The sequence below is a fragment of the Hibiscus syriacus genome, unplaced genomic scaffold, assembly GCF_006381635.1.
Source record: "Hibiscus syriacus cultivar Baekdansim isolate YM2019G1 unplaced genomic scaffold, ASM638163v2 tig00002237_pilon, whole genome shotgun sequence".
NCBI lineage: Eukaryota > Viridiplantae > Streptophyta > Magnoliopsida > Malvales > Malvaceae > Hibiscus > Hibiscus syriacus.
Window position 1 is genome coordinate 1,296,167 of NW_024061918.1, and position 24,078 is coordinate 1,320,244.

At 33.4% G+C, this 24,078-nt stretch overlaps 1 protein-coding gene across 1 annotated transcript; it reads left to right on the forward strand.

Annotated features, from left to right (window-relative positions):
• Positions 1 to 8,617: 8,617 nt before the first annotated feature.
• LOC120141764 (endoplasmic reticulum metallopeptidase 1-like) lies at positions 8,618 to 16,366 on the forward strand. The gene is made up of 21 exons (XM_039156566.1): positions 8,618 to 9,089; positions 9,259 to 9,344; positions 9,527 to 9,628; positions 10,335 to 10,441; positions 10,532 to 10,632; positions 10,954 to 11,041; positions 11,210 to 11,298; positions 11,526 to 11,665; positions 11,759 to 11,921; positions 12,023 to 12,158; positions 12,307 to 12,403; positions 12,512 to 12,641; positions 12,999 to 13,058; positions 13,153 to 13,268; positions 13,809 to 13,933; positions 14,088 to 14,312; positions 14,500 to 14,660; positions 15,222 to 15,385; positions 15,500 to 15,582; positions 15,679 to 15,764; positions 16,049 to 16,366. Exons 1-21 carry the CDS (start codon positions 8,877 to 8,879, stop codon positions 16,190 to 16,192), a joined length of 2,616 nt encoding a protein of 871 aa, XP_039012497.1. The 5' UTR covers positions 8,618 to 8,876; the 3' UTR covers positions 16,193 to 16,366.
• Positions 16,367 to 24,078: the final 7,712 nt, after the last annotated feature.

The following is a 24,078-nucleotide window of genomic DNA, read 5'->3' on the forward strand; positions in this document are numbered from 1 at the left end:
TCGATAATGTCTTGGGTAGATTTGTGCTAACAATTTTTGTTATGGCATAATACACCCAATATGAACAGCCATCTAGGAATGCCATAGCATCTTTTTTCTAAGGCGATGAAGAGTCTATGTATAAGTGTTGGGACTGATACAAAAGTTTGCTTCGCAATTGCACCAATCATGGATTCCAATGTTGGACTCAAGTTGTGATGTTCTACAATGGAGTCAATGCCACTCGCATGATGTTGGATGCCTCATCGAATGGTAATCTGCTTGAAAAATCACCCGATGAAGCCTTTGATATCATTGATAGGATATCCAACAAAGATTATCAATTCCTATCTAAAAGGATTGGAACCAGAAGGAAAGTGCTGGGGCATTTGAACTTGATGTCAATGATTCAGTGTTTGCCCAACTTTCTGCCATAACAAATATGTTGATAAATTTGCAGCGTTCCAGTAAGGTGAAAGAAGTCAAGGTAACCAGCTCAGCATACAATTTTTTCCATGGTAACTATCATGAGAGTGAATGCCCAAAAAACCATGAGTCCATCAATTTCGTGAGCAATTTTAATAGAAGCAACAACAAACACTACTCTAATACATACAATCCTGGATGGCGATAACATCCAATTTTTTCGTGGGGTAATCAAGAGACCAACAACAATCATGCATACAACCTTAACATGCCATAACAAAATATTTCTGAACTTACAAATTTTCAGCATCAACAGATGCCCTGACAAAATATTAACAAAGGTTCAACATCTCTTCCTCAAATTCGAATTCTCTCGAAGCTTCACTACAAGATTTTATGGCCTCGATAAAAGATTTCGCGACTTCAACCAAGGCCTTACTGTACGAATACTCTTTAACATTTAAAATCCAAGGCTTACTGTTGCAAAGTTAGACAACTTTATTATGAAGTCATAACTCATCTTTGAGGGCATTGAAGAACCAGGTGAGCCAAATTATCACGGCATTACATTATCGCCCACAAGGAAGCCTCCCTAGTGATACTGAGATCATTAAGCCTCATAGAAACGAGCAATGCAGTGCGCTTACACTAAGGAGTGGAACCCAAATTAATCTGGAAGATAAGTTTGGGGGGATGAAGAAATAAATTTCTCGCCACGACATTACACATGAAGAATCTAAAAGTCAAGTTGAAACTGTTGAACATGACGAGTTGCCTAAGGAGAAGGAAAATGATGAGGGTTCAACAAGTCATCCTACTGATGGTGGAAAATTTATTGCCACGGAAAAAGTTTCACCTCCACTCGCAGTAGATGAAGTCAGACCCCCACCACCTTTCCCTCAAAGATTGAAGAAGCATAACGGAGAGATCCTATTCCGCTACGATTCAGCTTCATGCGGAGAGCTTATTAAAGGAGAGAGGACTACTGCAAAGCTCCTACAATTCATATGTGAAAGACACGAACTGCCAAGGAAAAATATTTTGAAGGTGGAACAGTTATATGTGTGGGGCTTTTGATCTATACTGGTGCTCCGATCAAATGCGACAAAACTGCCATATCAGTTTAGGATGTTTGGAGTTTGTATCCCTTCAACCCTCTTTATTTTATTTTTTTGTCATGGCAAAATTAATTGTTTTTGTGTTTTTGTTTTTCTTTGCTTTATTTCTTTATTTACTTTTAATATTAGTTTTTAGAAGAACGTGCTCCCAAGCATGTGGACAAGAGTAAAGCCCCTGTGGATACTGCACCCACATAGAAAGAATACTCAATTGGTGTTGGCACAAATGATGACATTGCTGATGATGACCACTCATTTGCACAAATGCCATGGCGAATTGCAACACCTTTGATCAAGCATCGCCTGAAGAGGACAACAAATCACGTTTGAACCTCTCCACCTGAGGAATCTACGCAAAACAACCCCACCACCATTAAAGTAGATGTTAGTCAAGGTACCTTGCATTACATTTCATCTTTAGTTTAGTCTTCATGCATAGAGGACAATACATCTCTCAAGTTTGAGGGACGTGTTGTGCTTCATACTTAGTTTTTTTTTATAATAATTGGTTGAAATATTTGTTGTCATGGCATGAGTTTCATTAGGATAATTCTTGGAAAAAATTGATGATGCCCAATGATGAAAGAAAATTTTATAGCCTAGTCCAGAATTAGTTTACATGACTTTTGAAGGCTAGAACTGACCTTAGGACTTGATTATTTGTAACTCTTTGAACACGATTGTATGTTTTCTTTTCTTAAGGTACTTAGAAAATTTTAAGGAAAGAACTTTTTATGCGTCGTGGCATTAAATGTTTGAAAGGCTAAATTGAACTCCTTAATGTTTTGAATTGTGTTGAATTACAAATAATGCCTCGTTATAACTATAGTGGGACACTCCTTTGTGCGATGGTATGACCTAAAAAATTCATTAAATAAATGGTTGCCTATGCATATGAGTGAATGAAAGCAGTCACAGGATGACTCTACCTGACTAGCTCGGGGGTGGAAGTTATACTCCCTTTCACTTAGAGTGTGAGATGGTAGTATGATGAGCTGAATCCTCTTAAAGTATGCTAAAAAAACTCTACTTGACTAGCTCGGGGGTGGAAGGTATGCTCCCTTTCACTTAGAGTGTAGGATGGTAGTGCGATGAGATGACTCCCCTTAAAGTATGCTTAAAAAAAGAGTTGAAGTTACATATTGAAAAAAATAGGAGTGAAACTATGTTTGATGAATAATTTGATGCCTTGGCAAAACAGAAGCGCTTACTTATGTGTTTTCTAACAATGTTAAAGCATAGATTGTTATACAATCACGCACACACACCGAAAAAGAATCCTGACCTAGGAAAGGTACTTGACTTCTCGTATAGTCTACCATGTTGAGGCTAAACGTTTTGCTAAGGGCTAAAATTTTAAACCACATGATTGTCCCAGTTTTTTGTTTTGCCATGGTAATTTATTTCTCGACTGCTTATTATCCATTACTTAAGGACAAGCAATAGCTTAAGTTTGGGGGTGTGATAACTCCGTAAAATGGCTATATTTTAGGTATTTTTACTTAAGTTATTGATTGTCGAAAAGCTAATGACATAGCATTTTAGTTGCATATAGATGCATTTAGGACATTTTTTCATGTGTTGATAGGTTTTACCGAGGAAAAGTTTATTTGATTAAATTGATATTGCTGATGAGAAAGGTTTTTTGTTGATTATGATGATGCGGGAAATGACGGAGGAAAAATTTATTTTCTGAAACAAATTAATTTTCTAGGACTAGTGTAACACAAAAGACAAAGATAGTGAGGAAAAGATTTTCCTTGCCAAGGCAACATTTATCTTGCAAGTCTGACGTGGATCTGACGAACTGCTGAGGTCACATGGTCAGCTGTCTAATTGACCTCACGTGTAAGCAAGCCCCCAAGATTCTGACAATATCCAGCTGTCTTTCCATTTATAGCTTGGACAAGAAAACATGGGTATTTAAGGAATATTTAATAACACAAAACCCTAGGAATTCCCATTATAAATACCCAGTTACAGCCGCCAAAAAAGGAGGCAGAGGGGAGAATCATACAGAGAAAATACCCTAGGTTTGGAAAAAGGTGGTCGCGATGTCCTTTTTTCCACCGCCTCCACTCATCCTTCCTTGGTGCACTTCATAGCCAGGCTTTGTCGGGGCGGCGACCAGGCCCTAGAGAGAGGCTGGTGCACTGGAGCAGTCATGGTGGTGGTCTGATGTCACGACAGAGCTCTTTCTGGGAGTTTTCCTCTTGTTCTTCATGATTTATTTTTCTAAGGGCTTGTACTTAATGAATATTTTTGGGATGATGTTAACCACACCATAAACTGTTTTATTTGGTGTTGGGAATGCTTGGATGATATTTTATTTTACCGTTAATGAATGATTAAGTATGTTTTTGTTAAGTGTTGTTTTTTTCACTTTTTTAACATTTTGCCTTGACACTGTAAGAGCTTCGAGAGATTGCTTGGTGCCTAGGCGAAACATTTCTAGACCTTGTAAGAGCTTTCGAGAGATTGTTGTTTTTCTAGAAATAGACTCTCAGATTCGAGAGAATTAAGATAGATCTACGTGAGCAATGAAATAGATATGGGATGGTGATGTTCTAACCTGCATGCCTTAGAGATAAGGAGAGGGTTTTAATTGACTAAAAGGGATAGACGCTTGAGTAGGATAAACAACGACTATAGTTCACGCTGAAGGTATTGCCACAACAATAATCTGACAAACTAAGGGTTGTAGCTCACGCCGAGTAGTATTGCTATAGCAATAGTCTAAGAATACTCAGTAATCCTGTCGGGCAGCCTAAGCATAGCATACCAAATCATTCTTAACATGAAATAACTTCTCACCATAGCAAAACCAACCTAAGTGCCCCGTTAGAAGTCTGATTGTGTGAGGTTTCCATTTTTTTATAGAGTTTTGATAACTTTAGCCTTTACAACTTTTATTTGTTTACCTTTGCATATTTTTCTTGTCTCGACCATACTTTTCTTGATATGTTCATACCATTTACCATTGCATATTTTCCTTGTTTGTATCATTAGACTTATATACTTAGGATTAGTTAGTGGAACCTATTCCTAGCTGTAACAATCTTTTAAAAGCCCTACAATCCCTGTGGAGGCGATATTCACTCACTACTATATGACTTGCATCGATTGTGTTACTTGCACAGATTTGCTTGCCTTAGCATATACATTTACAAGAGATCATTATGTAATGGAAATAAAACATGCAAAGCAAAGAAACCAAAAACCAAGTTAGTAAAGTTAAAAATAATTACAAGAAAACAAAAATTCAATAAATCATAAATACAATAAACAAAACATCCAAATAAATCATAAACCTTAACCAGGTGAGTTCTAATTTCCGTAGGTTATCCACATGGCTCTAGTGGGGTAAGCTTACTAAATTCTCGACATGACAGTTCAGTTCTAACAAGGTTCCCTAACTTTCTTTACAACGTGTTAAGGTTAATAGAGACTTCAATTATGTCCTATTACAGACTTGTGAATCAAATTCAGTCTAGAGGATCACACCACTAAATGTGTGCATCGAAACTGATATCTGGATAAACACTTAGGATGCTTTCCAGAGGGACTTAATAGACCTACATGAGGAAGACCAATGTTCTTTGGCGGTGTGGCGTTTCCCCTACTTAAGTGAAATAGGACGAAGCTCGGGTCTAGAGCTATAATATGCATCAGTCCTAAATATATTTAATCAAGTGAAAGCATTAACCAGAGAGAAATCTTTTTCGATTATTGTTAAATAAATAAAATTTAGTATTTATATTTTAAAATATTTATAGTAAGTTATATTGTAATGCTCCAAATCTCGGGTTAGGAGTTTTACGCTAACACGAGACGACCTTGGATAAATCTCTTAGCTTGTATGAAACTTTGACCCAAGATTGAGAGGAGCTGGGCTTGGATTGAGCCCAATAGTTGGTAAAAAGGGTATTTTTTAAGTTGTGACCAAAGTTAGGAGGACCAAAGAGAAAATTATACCATTTTGAATTTAAAAGGTTGAATTCCATTGAATGAGAATGAGGTTATGTTTGAGCATCTCATTTTCTTCACTCTTTTGTCTCATTCTCCTCCCTTAATCCTTCTCATTTTTTCTCTCAACCTAAAATCACCAAAGGTGAAAACTTGGTAGTGTTGTAGGCTTTGAACGAACTAAAGAAGATAAGATCAAAAACTCCATAACTAGAGCTTTCATTTAAGCTCTTAATCTCAAGTTTTGGCCATGGTCCCATGGATGGGGTTTTAAGAAACTCAAGTATTTCAACCCGTTTTTAGTGGATTCAAGCCTTAGAAATTAATCTTAATCTCTTCTCATGCTCCTAAACAAGTAGTAACTCCTTCTTTATCTTTGTTTAGTGAGAGAGGTTGGATAAAACTCCAAAAGCAATGGGAAAGATAAGCTAGCACTTGGTTGAATTTTGAGTTCTTTCCAACAGTTTAGGAGTCCTAGTAACTCACTTCTAACTCAAATCTACCACATATAGATAATTAGGTGAATTTGTTAGCTGCATGAGATATGAAGCATGTTCATGCTAGATTTCAACATTTGATGTTTTTCAGCATGTTAATTATGACCCATTCTATATACATAAATCTTTAATAAGGTTTGGGAACCTCAATAGGACTCTTGGGGGAGCTAGAGTGTCGTTTTAATGCCCAAAATATGGTATTTATGGGAACGAGTATCAGTGATAGAAGAACAATACCGATATTGTTCATCATATAGCCTAAAAACAAGGGTTTGAGATTAGGAGTATCAATACTCGTTTAATGGGTAACAATGCAATTAGTAGAGTATCAATACCCAGGGTGGAGTATCGATATTATGTATAGGTTTCAAATTTCAATACCATTTTTTTGTTTCGATACTCATAGGAGTATCGATACTAAGGTAGAGTACTGATACCCTCAATAGGAGTATCGATATTGAGGTATTTTTTAGAACATCGCAGCCTATTTTGGTATCGGTGCCCAGGGTCGGTATCAATACTACAATTCAGAAATATCAATACTCTAACAAGAACATCGATACTACGTAACTCTCTCAGATTCCAGTAGCCACTTTCAGTATCGATACCAAAGGTGGGTATCGATACTCAGGGGACAATACTACCAAAGGGCTCGGTATCGGTTTCAGTATATATTTTTAGATAAATAATCCAAATAGTTAATGGATTAGACTGAGGGGCCCAATATACCAGAATACATTGTAATAAAACTACAAGTAGAAAAAACAATAAACGTAGTTTAAGTAGAAACAATAATAACTAGGATGACATAAAACTAGCCTTGTTTAATTTCTCGAGAAATGGACAGAACACTAGATTACTTTAGGAGAATACGATCATCTTGTTTGGATATATCCTAGTCAGTGCCAAGCACTTTAGTTGCCAACTGGGCGCAGATGCCCTAACACTCGACGAATTAAGTTAGTCAGGTGTACGTTTTCGAGTCAGTTTTAGATCTCACCCCAAATACCTAAGGATATTTTAGGAAGGCTAGAGGGGTGTGTGCTCCGAGATGCAAAACCCCCAGCCACACCATGATGCCTACCTCAACATTTATATTAACATCCTTATGTCTTCATACCTATGCCACTAGCATCCTCATATAGTGAATGCATGTAGTATATTACAATTATTAGTGTGACACTGACTTCATAAGCTCAGCGTAGGAATGTTTTTCTGTGTGAAGATTTCTAGGAGACCAATCGAGGAGCATTATCATAGCCAACATATTCCAGATCAACCAACGCTTCAGAGTACGTCTTGATTTGAATTAGAGGGCATGTACTATTTATAGACCCATTTGTATTCAATCGTACTCTATTTTGTTAAACTCTGTATTGTTATTGTTTTGGATGTTTTGGGAGCTCCCCGTATTTGTAAACTCTGATTTATTACGCCTTTATTTTATATCATAATTGATGGTTTTAAAAGATGTTTTATGGTAAATTTTAAAAGAAAATTTTTGGGTTAATCATTTCGGTAATCTCGTGTGACACTTCAATCTTTCGATATTCGGGTCAGACTGGATTAGGGTGTTACATTTATAAAATATATTTTTATAGTTTAAATTTATATTATTCATATATATATATATATATAAGTGTAAATATAATTTAAATGTTCTATTTTTAATTTACAATATAACGTCAATAATAGATATTTTATCCTTTTAAATTCATTTTTAAATATAACTCAAACCATTAAATTTTAAACTACACTTGTGTACTACTTTTAAAAGTTCTTTTCTTTGCACTTATAAAAGTCACTTTTTAAAAATATATCAAATCATTTCTAAATATATAAAATTATGAGAGAAGTTAAAGTAAAATTATGGGAGAAGTTAAAGTAAAATTCAAACTCGTAGTTTCCATGTACAAAACATCGGTCACAAGTAGGCCTCATAAGTCATAGTGCTTTCATAAGCAAATCGATGGAAGTTAAAAGAAAGGTAAATTACTTATGTAGTCACCATCTATTATTTAGTTTTTTGTTTGATTATATAACTATTATTTTAAAAAATTATATTTTTAGTATAATTAATAATATAATTAATGGTATTAATCTATTAATCGATAAATTCATATATGGTACTACAGAGGTAAGGACGACCCTCCCAACCTAGTTTGCTCCATCACAATCATCAGGATTCAAACATCTGACCTTGATTAAGTGATCTAATGCTTCATCCTACTATTTCAATTGATTGTTGGTTTTAAAAAAAAATCATACTTAATGTTATATTTTAGTTCTGATTTGGTTATCATCTACTATAAAATATTAACAGTTATATTGATACGGTATGTTTTCAATTATTTTTCAATACTGACATGACATTATCTTATAATACACGTTAACTTCACTGATAGTTTTTTAATGATGGATAATTAAAATAGAAAAAAAATGTAACATTATATGTGATTTAAAAAAATAATAGTTGTATAGTCAAAATGAGAACTAAATAATAGATGGGTGACCAAATTGATAATTTACGCTTTAAAAATTGGGGGAAACAAACGAAACTGAAGTCAACAACAACGTTTCACTGGAGGGAATTCAACAAATTTTTATTCCCATTTTCGTAAACGGTTCTCAAACTCTGCTGCGCTGACAAAAATACAAACAAAAAAACACCCTGCAAACTTCTCCAACACATCATTTTAGTTTGACCCCTCTCTTCTCTCTCTCGCTTCACAATTCATACATTTTATACATCCTTCTTTTGGGGGTGTCTGCCTAAACTTTTCAATCTCAAAACTTCGACTTTTCTTCCACTCCTGTGTTTTCTTTTGAGGTGAGGGGAAGATAAAAGTACTGTGAAATCGAGCTTTGGATATTCCTTTTTTGTTATGTTATGGCGTTAAGATTTGATGCCAGAGATGTTTCGGGTTTCAAAATCATGTTTTCATTGGCGTTTATATATGGTCTCATGTCGATCCTTGTTCACTCCGTGATTTACACCAAGTTCATCACGCCGTTGGGTATCGACGCGCCTCTCGATCGCTTCTCCGAAGCCAGAGCTATCGAGCATGTTCGAGTCTTAGCACATGAAATCGATGGTCGACAAGTGCGTCCTTTTTAAGCTATTATTAATAGTTTATTCTCATTTCTGTTTCTTCTTGAATTCAAATTTTAATTCGTTGATGTTTACTTATACTGAAGGTGGATTCTTGGGATAGTTGAAACGATTTTTTTTTAGTTTATATTGATAAGTCTGGGTTTTCTTTATTCAATAGGAAGGGCGTCAGGGTCTGAGAGAAGCCGCTGAGTATATCAAGGCACAGTTGGAAAGGTTGAAGGAGAAAGCTGGATCAAATTTCAGGTTTTTTTACACTTGTTTTAAGGCTGAATTGTTTAATTTTAAAAATGGGTTTTTGTATTTTTTTTTCATTGATCTTGTTAAAATTTTCTGGCTTAAGCTTCTTTTAAGTTATTAGTTTGCACTTTTTCATTGATTTGTTTAAAGTTTCTGGTTTGACTTGATTTAAGTTCATGAATTTGCAGGATTGAGATTGAAGAGAATGTTGTTTCTGGGTCATTCAATATGATGTTTTTAGGCCACAGTATATCGTTTGGTTACAGAAATCATACCAATATATTGATGAGGTAAATCTCCAGAACTGAATAGGGTTTTCGGAGGATTTATATTGCAGCACTATGCCAATCTATCATGGGAATCATTAGGAAATTTCCTTACCTTCCTTTTGCTTGCATCAATTATTGCTTATCATTGAAGGCATCTATTGCACCAAAGTAGGGGCTACTTTTTCTGATGGGGTCCACTTATATTAACATCCAGGCAGTGATTAATGAAAGAAATAATAGTTGGGAAAATCCATATCATCTTCTGGTGATAATGCTTCTTTCATACATCATAACTGAGCCATAGTTGCAGTTGATTTGATTTTTTTTTTTTTTTGTGAAGTATCCATGTCCTACACTTGTTTTTGCACATGAGTATGGGGATAATGACCTTAGAACCCTCCTAAAATATGGAAAATCAGAAATCAAAACATGCACATGTGCATCTGCCATACATTTTAATGTGCTTACCTCATGAAAAATGAGGGGAGTTATTGATGGTATCCTTTAAGGTATTCTAGAACTGGTGAGTAGAGAGTGTCGCATCTCTTATCATGGAATCAGTGTTGAATGATTCATCAGGCTTTAGATTCTCAAATTTTTGTCTGTCTTATGCTTTAAGAGGCAATAACCATCTTGCATCTTTGTGGTTGAACATAGTGAAGCAGTCTATTTTAGTTGCACCTTTTCTGGAAAATAACTTTGTCTTCTTTATTTCATATAATGACAGGATATCCTCAATAGATTCACAAGAAACCGATCCATCAGTTTTACTGAATGCTCATTTTGATAGTCCACTTGGTTCCCCTGGTGCTGGTGATTGCGGTTCATGTGTTGGTAAGTACATTGAATATTTTTTGGCTTGATTGGTGAAATTACACTGGCTATTTTATTAAGACATCTCCCTGATACTTTGTATTATTGCAGCGTCATTGTTGGAAATTGCAAGACTAACCATAGACTCTGGTTGGGTTCCACCTCGGCCTATAATTTTATTATTCAATGGTGCAGAAGAAGTTTTCTTGTTGGTAAGGAATATATAATGCTTTGTCTTAAAGGACTCTGTTCTTTCAAATGAGATTGCTGCAGTTTTTTTATTTTTAAAACAGAGATCATAAAAATTGAAATAATGTCTCAATTCTTATTTTGGTGGGGAAATGGTGTATGGAACTTTAAACCCTCTCAATAAGAAGTATCGCAAGAAGTTATGTCATGGAGAAAAGGAAAATGTGATCCAAATTGAATATCAAACCACAAGCTGACATTATTTTATTAATTTTGCATGAAGATTCAAATCTTGTTGAATATCCACATACGGACTTATAAGATTGCTTCTTCTGATGTTTTAGGCTGCAAATGGTTTTGTGAGGACTCATAAATGGCGTGATTCCATAGGAGCTTTTATAAATGTGGAAGCCTCTGGATCCGGAGGCATTGGTATGATATAAATCAATGCTTATGTATTTTCTTCCCCTGGGAACATTATCATATTATTTCTGAGAATGACCTGGATCATGATAAATGTTGAAAATTTCTGTATATGGACATCTTTGAAGTTCCATTTTGAATTTTCATGCCTAAGTTACTTATTTGTTGACACTACAGATCTAGTCTGCCAATCTGGGCCTGGTTCTTGGCCTTCTTCCATCTATGCTCAGTCAGCAATTTATCCCATGGCACATAGTGCAGCCCAGGTTTTTATCCTTTTCCAGTTTATATCTATGTTCTGAAAAACATTTATGTTCTGGGAGTACTTCTATGAAAAGTATTTATTTCATTTATAGTTCCTACATGTTTCGTTGTGAAGGTTATCACACTGTAATTTATTCTTGCTGACCCTGAAATTTGTATACTCAGTTTCTGTTCTGCTAATTTTGATGGTGTAACTAAGTCAATTACAAATTATTCATTATTTTTGCAGGATGTTTTCCCTGTTATTCCTGGAGATACAGATTACAGGATGTTTTCTGAAGATTATGGCAATATTCCTGGTCTGGATATTATTTTTCTTCTTGGTGGTTATTATTACCATACTAGCTATGATACAGTGGACAGACTAATGTATGTAATACATCTACTTCTGTGGTACAGAATTCATTTATTGGAAATTTATATATTTTTGTATTAAGCACTTGCCTTCCACTTCCAATGCAGACCAGGTAGCATGCAAGCTCGTGGAGACAATTTGTATAGCACGGTTAAGGGCTTCGCGGAGTCTTCTAAGCTTAAAAATGCTCATGAAAGAGAATCCCTTGGTGTCAATGACAAATACGATCATGGACGAGCTGTTTTCTTTGATTACTTAGCTTGGTTCATTGTAGGTTTTGTATTTGTATAATATGCATTGAAGTTTTTATTCGGGAATGCCCATCATCAATGATGGATATATCAATTTTTTTTTTTTTATTTATGTTTCAGATATTCTACTCAAGAAGGATATCTATGGTACTTCATAGCATTCCCATCATCATCTTTCTCATTATGCCTTTCTTTTCACGTTTTCTGAATTCTGGGTTGCGGGGTTGTTCGGCGACCTTCTATGATTTTGTGAAAGGTAAGTGACCACGTATCTTTCATCCATTTTGTAATTAATTAATAATTTCCTTTAACAAGTTTTTCTTCTCAGTACTTAATGTCATGTTGTAGTTCTCTTCAAGCTGTATTGGACTTACGTAAAATTTTGGCATTTTCTGATTTTGCAGGAATGATCCTCCATACTACTGGAATGATGCTGGCTATAATTTTCCCAGTTATATTTTCTGTCCTGAGATTGCTAGTTTCTAGTTATGGAATGAACTGGTTGGTTGTACATCTTAAGCTAGAAGATGAACGTGAATATTTTCTCGTAGTAGTGGATGAATGATCAAATGTTCAAAATATTAATTGATGTGCTGAAATTGCATGCAGGTTTGCAAATCCTTTCTTGGCTTTCACGATGTTCATTCCCGCTTCACTTGTTGGTCTATTAATTCCAAGGACGGCTTTTCCTGGTTTTCCCCTCTCCCAAAATGCTTCAGCTCTCAAGATGTCGAAAGAGGTAAAACTTTGTAGATTCAAATTTCTTTAATAAATTGACTGAGATCTAGCTTATCCATGTTCTTCTTTTACAAAACTTGTTATTGTGTGATTTCGTTATGTATAAATTATATAACATCTAGCTCAGATCAACATTTAAGTTATTGCAAACATGAATATCACATAATAGCTGAAATACTTCACATATAATTAAGTGGATCTGGAAGACTTGCTGATACACTGAATCTTGCCCCAGCTATGTATAAAATATAATTTATATAATGTCCAGCTCAAATATGTTGGAGGCAACGATTTTAGTTTGTTCGAGTAAAATTGTTTGTGGTTACTGAAGCAGTATATCACTCAATGAATCTTGCAGGTACTATCTGAGGAGGCAAGATTCTGGGGAGCATTTGGATTTTATGCTTCATTAACTTTGGTATGTGACGTGATCATTTTCATTCACAAATTTATATCATAAGTTTTTATTGCATTAATTTTCTGAAATTATATAAACAACCTTGAAATGGCAGGCTTATCTTGTAGCTGGGTTAAGTGGGGGTTTCTTGAGCTTTTTCACATCTGCGTCTATGCTTCTTGCATGGATCTTTTACTTATCAATCAAGTTTGATGGTCATCATTCTGTAAGGTATCATTTCCAGTGAATTTTCAAATTGTATATCTTATTCGTAAGCTATGAGCATATGGTTGTTTTTTTAGTTGTTACCGAGCATTTATTCACCGGAGTCTTCAACCCCTCTTTCTCTCTTTCCTCCATTTCTGGCAAACGATAAAACTGCATACTTCTCATAGCTGCTTGTCCTTTTTGGGTATCTTTCTCTTTGTACCCATTTTTTTTAAAGCGTTTTTAACAATGATAGAAAACATAAATCTATTTTGCTTCAGTATTATGGATCTCTTTTACCTCAAGATTGGTCGATAAGGTTAAGTGGATTTTTGACCCAATGACTTCCACTGATGATATAAAATAAAGTTTTGTTTATGATTCCATTTCTTTGAGCTTCAGATTTAGAGGTTTAACACGGTTTATTTTTATTCCTGAAAGTTCATCTCATCTTCAGAAGTTAATTTCGTCTTTCATTGGCATACTTATTTCTTCAGTCTTAAATTTCTCTGTCAAACTGTTGAACAGTATTAATTAGTAGACTGGTAAAATTGTTTCTTGCAGGTCAACAGTTTTTTATGTCATACCTCTAATTCCGTGCCTTACATACTCTGTTTATTTTGGTGGATTTCTTGTTCAATTTTTTATTGAGAAAATGGGTATGATGGGCTCTCTTCCACCGCCTTATGGTTAGTTCCTCTCCACTTCTATTCTTCATTCATAATGTTGGTTCCATAAAATTCTTATAGCTCTGGCTCTAACTCTTCATTTTCTCGAGGTAGTCATGTTCAATACATATCCAGACATGGGTTTGGAGATATGACTGATGTTTTTTGCCTGCAGGGAATTACATTCCTGATATAGTCGTGGCCGCAATCATTGGTGTTGTTACTAGTTGGTGTGTGGGCCCCCTTATACCTATTTGTGGCAAATGGTTAGCCAGGTCATCCATCTTGAATTTCTTACTACATCTTAGTGTGATTGCTTTGGCTTTGTCATCGCGGTTCTTTCCCTATAGTACAGATGCACCTAAGAGAGTTGTTCTCCAGCATACATTTCTGACTGCAGGTATTTAGAAGTCTACAGTTTCTATTCAGAAGCCTCTTGAAATCTTTATGAGTTACTTTACTTATAAGAGCTTAATTCTTTTAATCAGTCTAGAATTTCAGTTGATGTTTAGAATTGTAATATTTCCCATATTGAAAAGTTTTGATACTGTTAACTCTAGATGGTGTTTTACTTCTGGGCTTGACAGATGCAAATCGGATTGTCGATTCAAGTTATGACTTCTCCGTGGTGGATTCCAACTCTTTGCTGTTTCTTTTTAAACATGCAGCCGAAGTGGCAAAGGAGTTGCACATTGACCCCGAATTTTCTTTTGAAACTGCTCAAATTTCTAACCAACAGACTTTTTTGGTATGTCATTTTTCGTTATCATGCCAATATTTTTATAAATTTCTCTTAACCCACGATAATTTGTCTGTTAGGAAGAGAAAAATAATGGCCTTTACTTTATTTGTTCAATACTTTGTTCTATACTTTGTTGCATGTGCATGCAATGGTTGGTTCCTTATGTCCATCTGCATTAACATAATTGCCTTTCTTCATCTCCCTTTGCTGCTTCATTTCCAGGATTTTTTGTTGTGATATCAATCTTTCTCCGGTCAAACTTTCTGCAAGAAAATTACCTATATATCTGTTTATTTTTTACCTCAACCAAAAGACTGCTACAAATTTTTTTGACAAATTATCGAAAGGCTCTTTAGGGCTTAATTTGCCGAATGTATGTCTACAACAATGTCGACTTTCATTTCATAGAAGTATTCTTTGTTTGGTTTTCATTTCATAATTTTATGTGTCCCTCATACTAGGATCACTTTCAGTCTGAAGTATCTGTCTGTTTAGACATAGACTGCTATTAATGTAGAGAACACATCATCTGTGCATATGACGAATGAAAATTTTATTTCTTGGCAGACACTTTTTCCGGTCAACTTTATGTTTTCAAGAAGTTTGAAGTTCCCTGCAAGCACTGATGGAATTTTGAAGCAATATACACAGTTTCCTCATTTGTATACTAATAAGCCACAATCGACATCTCGTGATGGCTCTCGGAGAGTGTATTTGGAACTTTCATTAGGGTGAGTCGAGACTTTCAGACTCCGCGGACTGTCCTTGGTTTTAACATAATGCGGATTCTTAAATTTTACAGACATTACTTGTTCCTTCCTTTTTCAACATTTTCATATTTGCAGTTCCTTAAAGGAGGTTTGGGTTGCTGTTCTTAACATTACTGGTCCTTTATCCAATTGGTCATTTGCTGACAATAAGCTACCAGGTTAGATCAACATTTTTTGTTCTTCCCCTTTCTCTTTTACTATTGCATTGAAGTTTAATCCTATTCCGTGTTTCATTGTACCGATAAATTTTGCAGCCCCGGAAACCGCCGAAGGCGGTCCACCATCGTACATATGTAGACTTACTGGAGCTAGTAATGAAAAATGGAACTTATGGTTAGAGGTACAATTCTATTTTATAAATTCTACATTGAAGTTTATCCTCCCCAAGCAACTAAAACAAACTTGGCTTAAAATATGAAAATGAAAATCCTAAACTACTTCACTTCAAGTAAGCCCTTTTCTGTGTTGTAAGAACCGATTATCTGGTTCTATCGGCTGAACCGGAAACTGGAGGTTTGATCGATTCAACTTCCTGTCCGGTTTTTAAGCCCGTTTTAACCGAGGGACTCCAGCTTCCCTACATGTAAATGTTCCATGCCAAACTTGTTTAATGTTGATTTTCAGGCCAGCAACACTGGAGATTTAAGGGTGGATTTGGCAGTGCTTGACCAAGTTTTGGTCGATGAAGCAAAGAAGTTGAAAGGGCTTTTCCCACCTTGGGCGGATGTTACTGCTTTTTCTAGTTTCATGTCTACCTATGTCTTTTAGTGATTATATCAACCCATTCTGTGTTATCTGAGGACACGTGTCGGATACGGGTTTATTTGATATTTTTTAATTTTATAATATAATTTTTCCATACTTTTTTCCTTTCTTTTTCATTCTAATGTTGTAAACTTCATAATGTAATGATAAGTTATCTTGGAAAAATTATTATGGTTATGTTTGTGAGTTTGAATTCCTTGTTAGAGGCCTTATTTAATGATTCCATTTATTTATCCCTCAAGCTTTGTTCGGGGATAATAGCATAAAAGATGCTTCTACTTTAACCGAGTTTTCAATATGGTACCTTTAATTTTAAAATACTGATTTTGGTATCTGAAGTATTATTTCATCTGTTAACCTATAACATGTGATACTTGTTTTCATTTTTACTAATTTTGTATATATATATATTTTCAAACATTGCACATTTGGTATCGATCAAGTATCAAATGTGTAATTCTAGGTATTAAAAAGAGTACAAGTTCCACATTTATAAAAGTGACAAATTTATCTATCAAATTGATTGAAAAAATGCATGGTGTGTATATACACAATACGAGTTCCAATATTCTTTGATATGCATATGCATTAAACTAGTTTTTCAATGTCTGCTTTATTTTATCACGACTAACATCATGAGTTTGACTTCTTTTTAATATGACAAATACGAGACATGAGAAACTCGTTGGTTTATATTGTTCTTACTTCGCTTAGGGCATCTCCAGTTTGGCGGAGATCTCCACTTTGGAGATGATATCAGTGGTCCAGCCCATCGCGAATTTGCAGCTATATTGTGGCGATCTGCTATAGTGAACGCCACAATTGACGTTGCATTGTAGCTACGCTACATTATTTATTTATTTATTTGTAATTTTTTTTATTTTTTTATAAATTTAAGTAGATTAAATTGCGAGATAGATAAAAATACATTGAAATTAGATAAATAAACATACTAATTTTTTGAAACTTAAAAATTACAACAAACATAAAAACATAGAAAATACTAATAAAACTCAAACAACATTTTAACCAACAACCCAAATACACAATTTAACTAATAATCAGACAGACTCTCTCCACTCCCCTCCAAGATCATCAAAGTTCATTCCAAATACATTAAAAGTAGTTGAGAATGATTATTCTTCTTCTTTTCGTTTCCGAAGAATTTTTTGTTGTTCGTTTCGAAAATAGTGGAGTCGGTCGGGGTTAGGAATGCACTAATTGAGCATTTGTGGAATGAATATTCCAATTTGGAGAATTAAAATATATAATTATGTAACTTATGTTTTTTCGCATTATTATTATGAATTGTAATTTTCTTATTTATTTGTATTTTCGCAATGTTATTTATGAATGTTTTATTTATGCTTTTTATCTTGATATTTATTAAAAATGTATATGTTTTATTTTATATTTGTAAAATCAATATTATAATAGTTAAATAATGTAAATAAAGTAGAGTTTGTGGTAATGTAGAGATAGTGCTGAAGATGAATTATTATTTTATCTTTAGAGTAGAGATAGAGATGTTGTAGAGTAGAGATAGAGATGTTGTAGAGTAGAGATGAGGGCTAGAGATGGCCTTACATGATGTGTAAATTTAGAGCATACAACATATACTTCAAGAGGTATAACATCCACCGTATGATTCGATTATAACAATTGAGTGGTTTCAGATGTTTCTTGGTCCCTCAGCGAAAACTTAAAAAAATAGACCAGTATAAAACGAAAGTATATTGTATTACTTTGAACAATCAATTTAATATTTCACGAATAAATCACATAAACATGATTAAATTTTGTCAAACGAATTATTTTCATTGTTTTGTTAAAAAAAATAAAGGACAGTCACAAACATATAAAACTATCACTTGAAAATCTCATTCTATGAGTATTCTTTGAAACAAATTCATCATTTAAATCCTCGTAAACAATTTTATCCAAAATTTCATTCACAATTGCCACTAATGTTATCACATTAGACCTTTCTTGTGACATAGAACTAGACAAATAAATTGGAAAATTGAGAATTTTATAGGATTAAAAGAGTTGTGAGATACGGAGGCAATGAAACTATAAAAAAGAAAAGTGAGGATTGTGATTCTCCATATACAAAATGGAGTAAGTGATTGTAGTGGTGGTCCACATTGTGGGTGGTATGGGAAGTGATTAATATTTGATGGATTAATGAATGATTCATATCGCAAGTGATTCGGAGAGCTATTGAAATTATATGTGAAAACATATAGAGTGAGAGTTCTCGGTTCTTGCCGCTATCACGTCTTCTTTTTCCAACTCTTCAATACCCTACCTCTTAGGTACATGTGGTAGAATTGTGAGTCATTACAGTTGAAAAAAATAATATGAATAAATTAATCGAGGCGGAGTTGATTCTAAAAAATGATGAAATATCTTTATATTTGTTCTCATATATATTTCATGGATCTTCATTGGACACAAAACTATCTTATTAATTGTCTTCATTATTGACTTTTTAAAATCAAATTTTTAAATTTTAACTTTGATTATTTTAAATATTTTCAAAAATTAAATTTTATAAAATATACATTTAAAAACCACTTGATTTAAAATTTTAAAAAAAAATTATCAATAATAAATTTTAAACAATAATGAATCAACATTAAAAAAATTTGATCAAAAAAATCAATAATAGGCAGATTTAATGGTACATGGAGAATTTTATTTTTAAAGATAATTTTAAAATATCTCTTCATCCGAGTTTAATATATTTTTAAAAAGTATTATTTTACATGTAATAAAAAAATTTAAATAATTTCTAGGGTTAACACTAAACAAATTCCATGATTACCGCGAGGGGGACAATTAGATTGAAGTTTTGATTGATTAAATAGGGGCTGAAATAGAGACTCTCCATGTACTTAGAGACGGGAGAATGGGATTTTGTAAAGAATGTGGCGTGAATTGCTCCTCTCATTGGATATGTCTCGCTCACAATAATTATTTTATGTGTATAATATGTACTTAAAATACTTTTTTGTCAAAATAAATATTAAAAATATGATATGTGTCATTAATTAAAAAATAATTTAAATAAGAAAATAAGAAAAATAGCATACCTTAAATATCTATTTCGATAAAAAAAATAATTAAAATATATATTTTAACTAAAGTAATAACTTTAAATTATTTATTTTAAATCGAAAATAATTTAAATACTTAAATAAAGAATATTATTTACTTTAAATATTTATTCTCGATATAAACAAAAATTACAAATAAGAATTTCTTAAATGTCCGGAATTAACTGATCGATAAAAATATCAATTGATCCGTTGAAATTAATGGTACAAAAATACCCACGTGGATGGCTTTGTTGACATTCCCGCCAACCCGTGCCTCCCAATATTGTTTTACTTTTAAAATAATAATTAAATTTTTATATTTACACATGTTTATTTTTCCTCACGGTTTGTCTCTCAATAATTCGGGTCGTATATTTAGTTTTGATAGGTAAATTTCTAGAGATTTTATGTATACTTAAGAGTTAATTGGGATTTACATTAGATTGTACACTAAAAGTGATAGTGATAAGATTTGACATTGATCTTACAAGCTAAAATTCTTGAATATTAACCACTTGTATTAACTCTAGTTGGATGTTTAATCTTATTATTATTAATTTATAACGATATTTATATAATTAATACTAATTAGGAAAACGGTGATCTAATGATGTGGTTTTTATAAGAAAAATCCAAACCATTGATGTAATTTTATGAGAGTGATTAATTAGCTATAAATAACTTTTGATAATTAAGGTGCATTTTAGTGTTTGACTTGTGTCGTTTACGAGAAAACTAAGGACAATTGAGTCATTTGATAGCATTTCAGGGTCATCTGCTAAACGACAAATGAAGAGGTCGGCAAATGTCGGCCGGCAAATCAGGGGGACATAGACAGAAATTCAAACCACAATTATTTAAATATTAAAGACTAATACCAATTTTAGGTTAAAATAGGGTAAACTACACACTTAGTATCTCAACTATCATTTTTATTCTTTTTTATCACTCAACTATTTGTTTTTCAAATCATATCTAATGTCATGTTTTGATTTTATTTTATTCAACACCTGTTAAAAATTAACATAATTGTTGATGTGATATTTTTTTTTTCAACGATGATATGATATTATATTATGGTAACATGTCAGCATCATTGTGTAACCACCCAACTATAATCTCTTTTCATTTTGATTACCATTTTTAAATTTTTGTCAAACATACTACCCAATTATTTAAATGAATTCAATCAGGATCCTTAATATTTATACATTATTTCAATTTGGTCATAATTTGATGACATATGTCACTACTAGATTAGAAGATATTTTATTAATTTTAATTATTAATTTTATTTTATTTTGCATCCAATTAGGTGACGACACATGTCACCACCTTATTTGATGCAAAATTATGTAAAGAAATAAAATAAACTTTGAGGAAATCGAACAAGTGACTTAATTTTCTTATTAGCACCGCTTGACCCAGTAGGCTAAGCCCTTCAATTGGCAATATGTTGCAGCATTATATATTAAGTTTTGAATTGAAAGAAGTTGGAAGGAAAAAAATGCATTAGCAAGGGATTGATCTCGAGTGAGTAAATAGGCGTACACCAACAACCAAACTAAGACTAATATTAGCCATAGAAAATATATTTAACTTGTATTATAACGAAAACATTAATATGGATTTATCATCAAAACTTTTTAAGCAAATTTAATTAATGGTTTAAAACTATATAAATTTTATATTTTTTAAAATATAATTAATCTAATATTTAAAATAATAATAAATTCAATATGTCTTAAAACTAATTTTATCGAAGTTTGAATTCATATTTTAAATTATATTTTTATATAATCAAAGTATAATTTTAATTTATTTAACATAATTAATAATGTTTATATATAGATTTTTTATATATAATTATAAAAATTATTAATTGTATTAAAAATAATTTAATGTTTATATATATAAATTATATAAAAAATAAATATAATTTAAAATATAAAAATATAAATTTTACTTTCAAAAAACATGTCCTATTTTTCCTCTGCCATTAGTTATAATAAATTATATACATAATGTAGTGGTTTATTACTAATTGAAGGCCTTAGCTCGGCAGAATTGGGAAAATAATTCAGGCGGGTGGATTATTTAGCTCAATAGAGGAACATGAAATTTATGTTGGGATTTACGACAAATGCTACAGTGCCCATGGAACTCGTCATGCTGACGTGACGAGTTACATGTGATATACTTTTTTAATGGCCCATGTCACATGGGTCTTACAACCTGAATTAATTTAATATATCTTAATAAAAAAATTGTTTTTTTTAATTTTTTAAAAGCGTTGTAAAAAATATTATTTTATTGCTCATGGAACTCGTCACGCCAGTGTGATGATTTCCAACGGGTATAATTTTGAATTTGTTGACCGTTGGATTAACAGTTGTTGAACGGGCAAATTTTAAAAAAAAATCAGTGGAACTCATCATGTCGGTGTGACGAGTTCCAACGGCTAAAAATTTAACATACATAACACACTCCTTTCATCTTCAATCTCTTACACAACAAACTTCTTTCTTCTAACCAAATACATTTCAAACAATGAGCAATAAATTCTTCACATTTGTCTATTATAATGGCGAAATTCTACAAACTGATGTTGGTGTTGTGTTTAAGTCACATAGATCTATCAATATGATGTTCCCTGTAGATGTATCTCATCGCCAAATGAAGCAAAAATTGAGAGAAAACTTGGGGCTTATGTTTCATGTTTAAGTTATCGGCACCTAATCTCCTCAAATCCAATGACATGTGGAAAAGTACAGCTTGATGATGATGATGATGACGATGTTGCTGTTATGGTTAGACTTCATCAATCATCAAATAATAATACAGTGGAGATGCACGTCAAAACCACAAATACAACTGATATTCTAACCTCATCAGTACCAGCTCGAAGAATAGAAGAAGCAGGCCCCTCTGAACCATATGCAAGTGATGGTAATGATAACCTTGTTGGACGGTTCGGTGAAAGTCTTGCTGAATTTAACGAAGATGATGAAGATTTTGTTCCGTTGGTAGACGATGATGACACACCATTAGTTGATGAGTTCGATTTTTTGAAACTGCTTCAAAGGGACAATGTGTGGATGTTGAGGTTGATGTATGGAAGGCAGCTCTTTCAAGATGTCAAGGATTGCAGAATGCTCCAAATGTTTGGGCAAAAACATACCCTCAACCTGAAATGCCTTGCCATGATTTGCCTCGGTATCATCATGTAGTTGCAATGCATGACATTAACTACGATGTTATGCGGGATCCTAAAATATATATGATATGCCAGAGTTATGTGTTGCCCACCGGGGTTCTTCAGACGAGCGGTTATCTAAGTTGGCCATTGGGTCTCAGTTTGAAAAAAAGAGAGGCACAACTAGCAATCAAAGAGTACTGCATAAAAGCTCATCTTCAATTCTATGTGGCAGAGTCAAATCAAAAGACTTATTTCGTACGGTGTATACACCATGATATTGGTTGTAAATAGAGGACACGAGTATCATACCTACAATGGAATATATTGTGGGAAGTTACAAGGTTCAATGCACAACACGCATGTACAATGACCTCCTTGACATAAGACCACAAACATTTAGATTCAGATGTCATATGCTCTTATGTGAAGTTGTTGGTGGAAAAAATCCAAGAGTGCTCGTTTTTGTGTTAGTGGCATCCATTCGGAATACATTTGGTTATATTATGACTTATTACAAGGCATGGATGGCTAAACAGAAAGCAATGACCTTGTTGTATGGTGATTGAGATCAGTCATATAATGAGCTATCACGTCTGCTGCAAGCAATGGAATTTTTCATACCTGTAACCATTGTTAGGTACTATATTTATCCTGCAGTCACGCTTGAGGGAGACGTTATCCCCCGAGAAAAGAATTTTTGGTGGCTTGTTCTGGGCTTTTAAGTCAGCTATCGAAGGGTTTAGATTTTGTAAAAAATTATTCAAGTCAATGACACTTTTCTGTATGGGCTCTACAAACACGTCTTGATGATAGTCATTGTACAAGATGGAGACAAAAATATTTTCCCAATTGCCTTCGCCATTGTTAAAAATGAATTGGAGGAAACTTTGAATTTCTTTATCTCCAACTTGCGTTCCTATGTTGTCACTAAAATGGGGTTTGCATGATCTCATATCGATCGCCTAGATTATAAGCACAATTTCTAGACCCAAAAATAGATAGTCGCCTCCATACACATATCCTGCCTATTGTATACGTTATATCATGTCGAATGCAATGAAGAGGTTTAAGCAAAAAAGATCAAAAAGGAGATTATCAACATGAGTAAGTATTATATCATTTTTCATTAATTATTTATGCTTAATTTATGTTTCTTTTATTTCTCAATAACATTTAATTTACTTCTTTTTAGGGTATACTTTACTCTAACCAAACTTCCGTGCATGGCTTGAAAATTTGTGAAGATACGAAGATGATGTGTATGAAATCACAGTTGAAATCCCTAGAGAGAGATGGTCATAGCATATGATGTTCAGGGTTGATGTTACGGCCATATGACTACCAATCTTGCTAAATGTATCAACTCAGTGCTAAAAGCGACTTAAAATCTCCCGATTGCAAGTATTACTAGGGAGACTTACTTTAGGTTGCGTAAGGTATGGGCAGAAAAAGTGCACAAATTGATGACATGATCAACGATGGGAGAAATTGGGCTCCAGATTTAGAGAAGCATTACAAAATAATCAAACACATGCGACATCGATGTTTTTCCATAATTTTTCCAGACTTGATTCTAATTTCGTTGT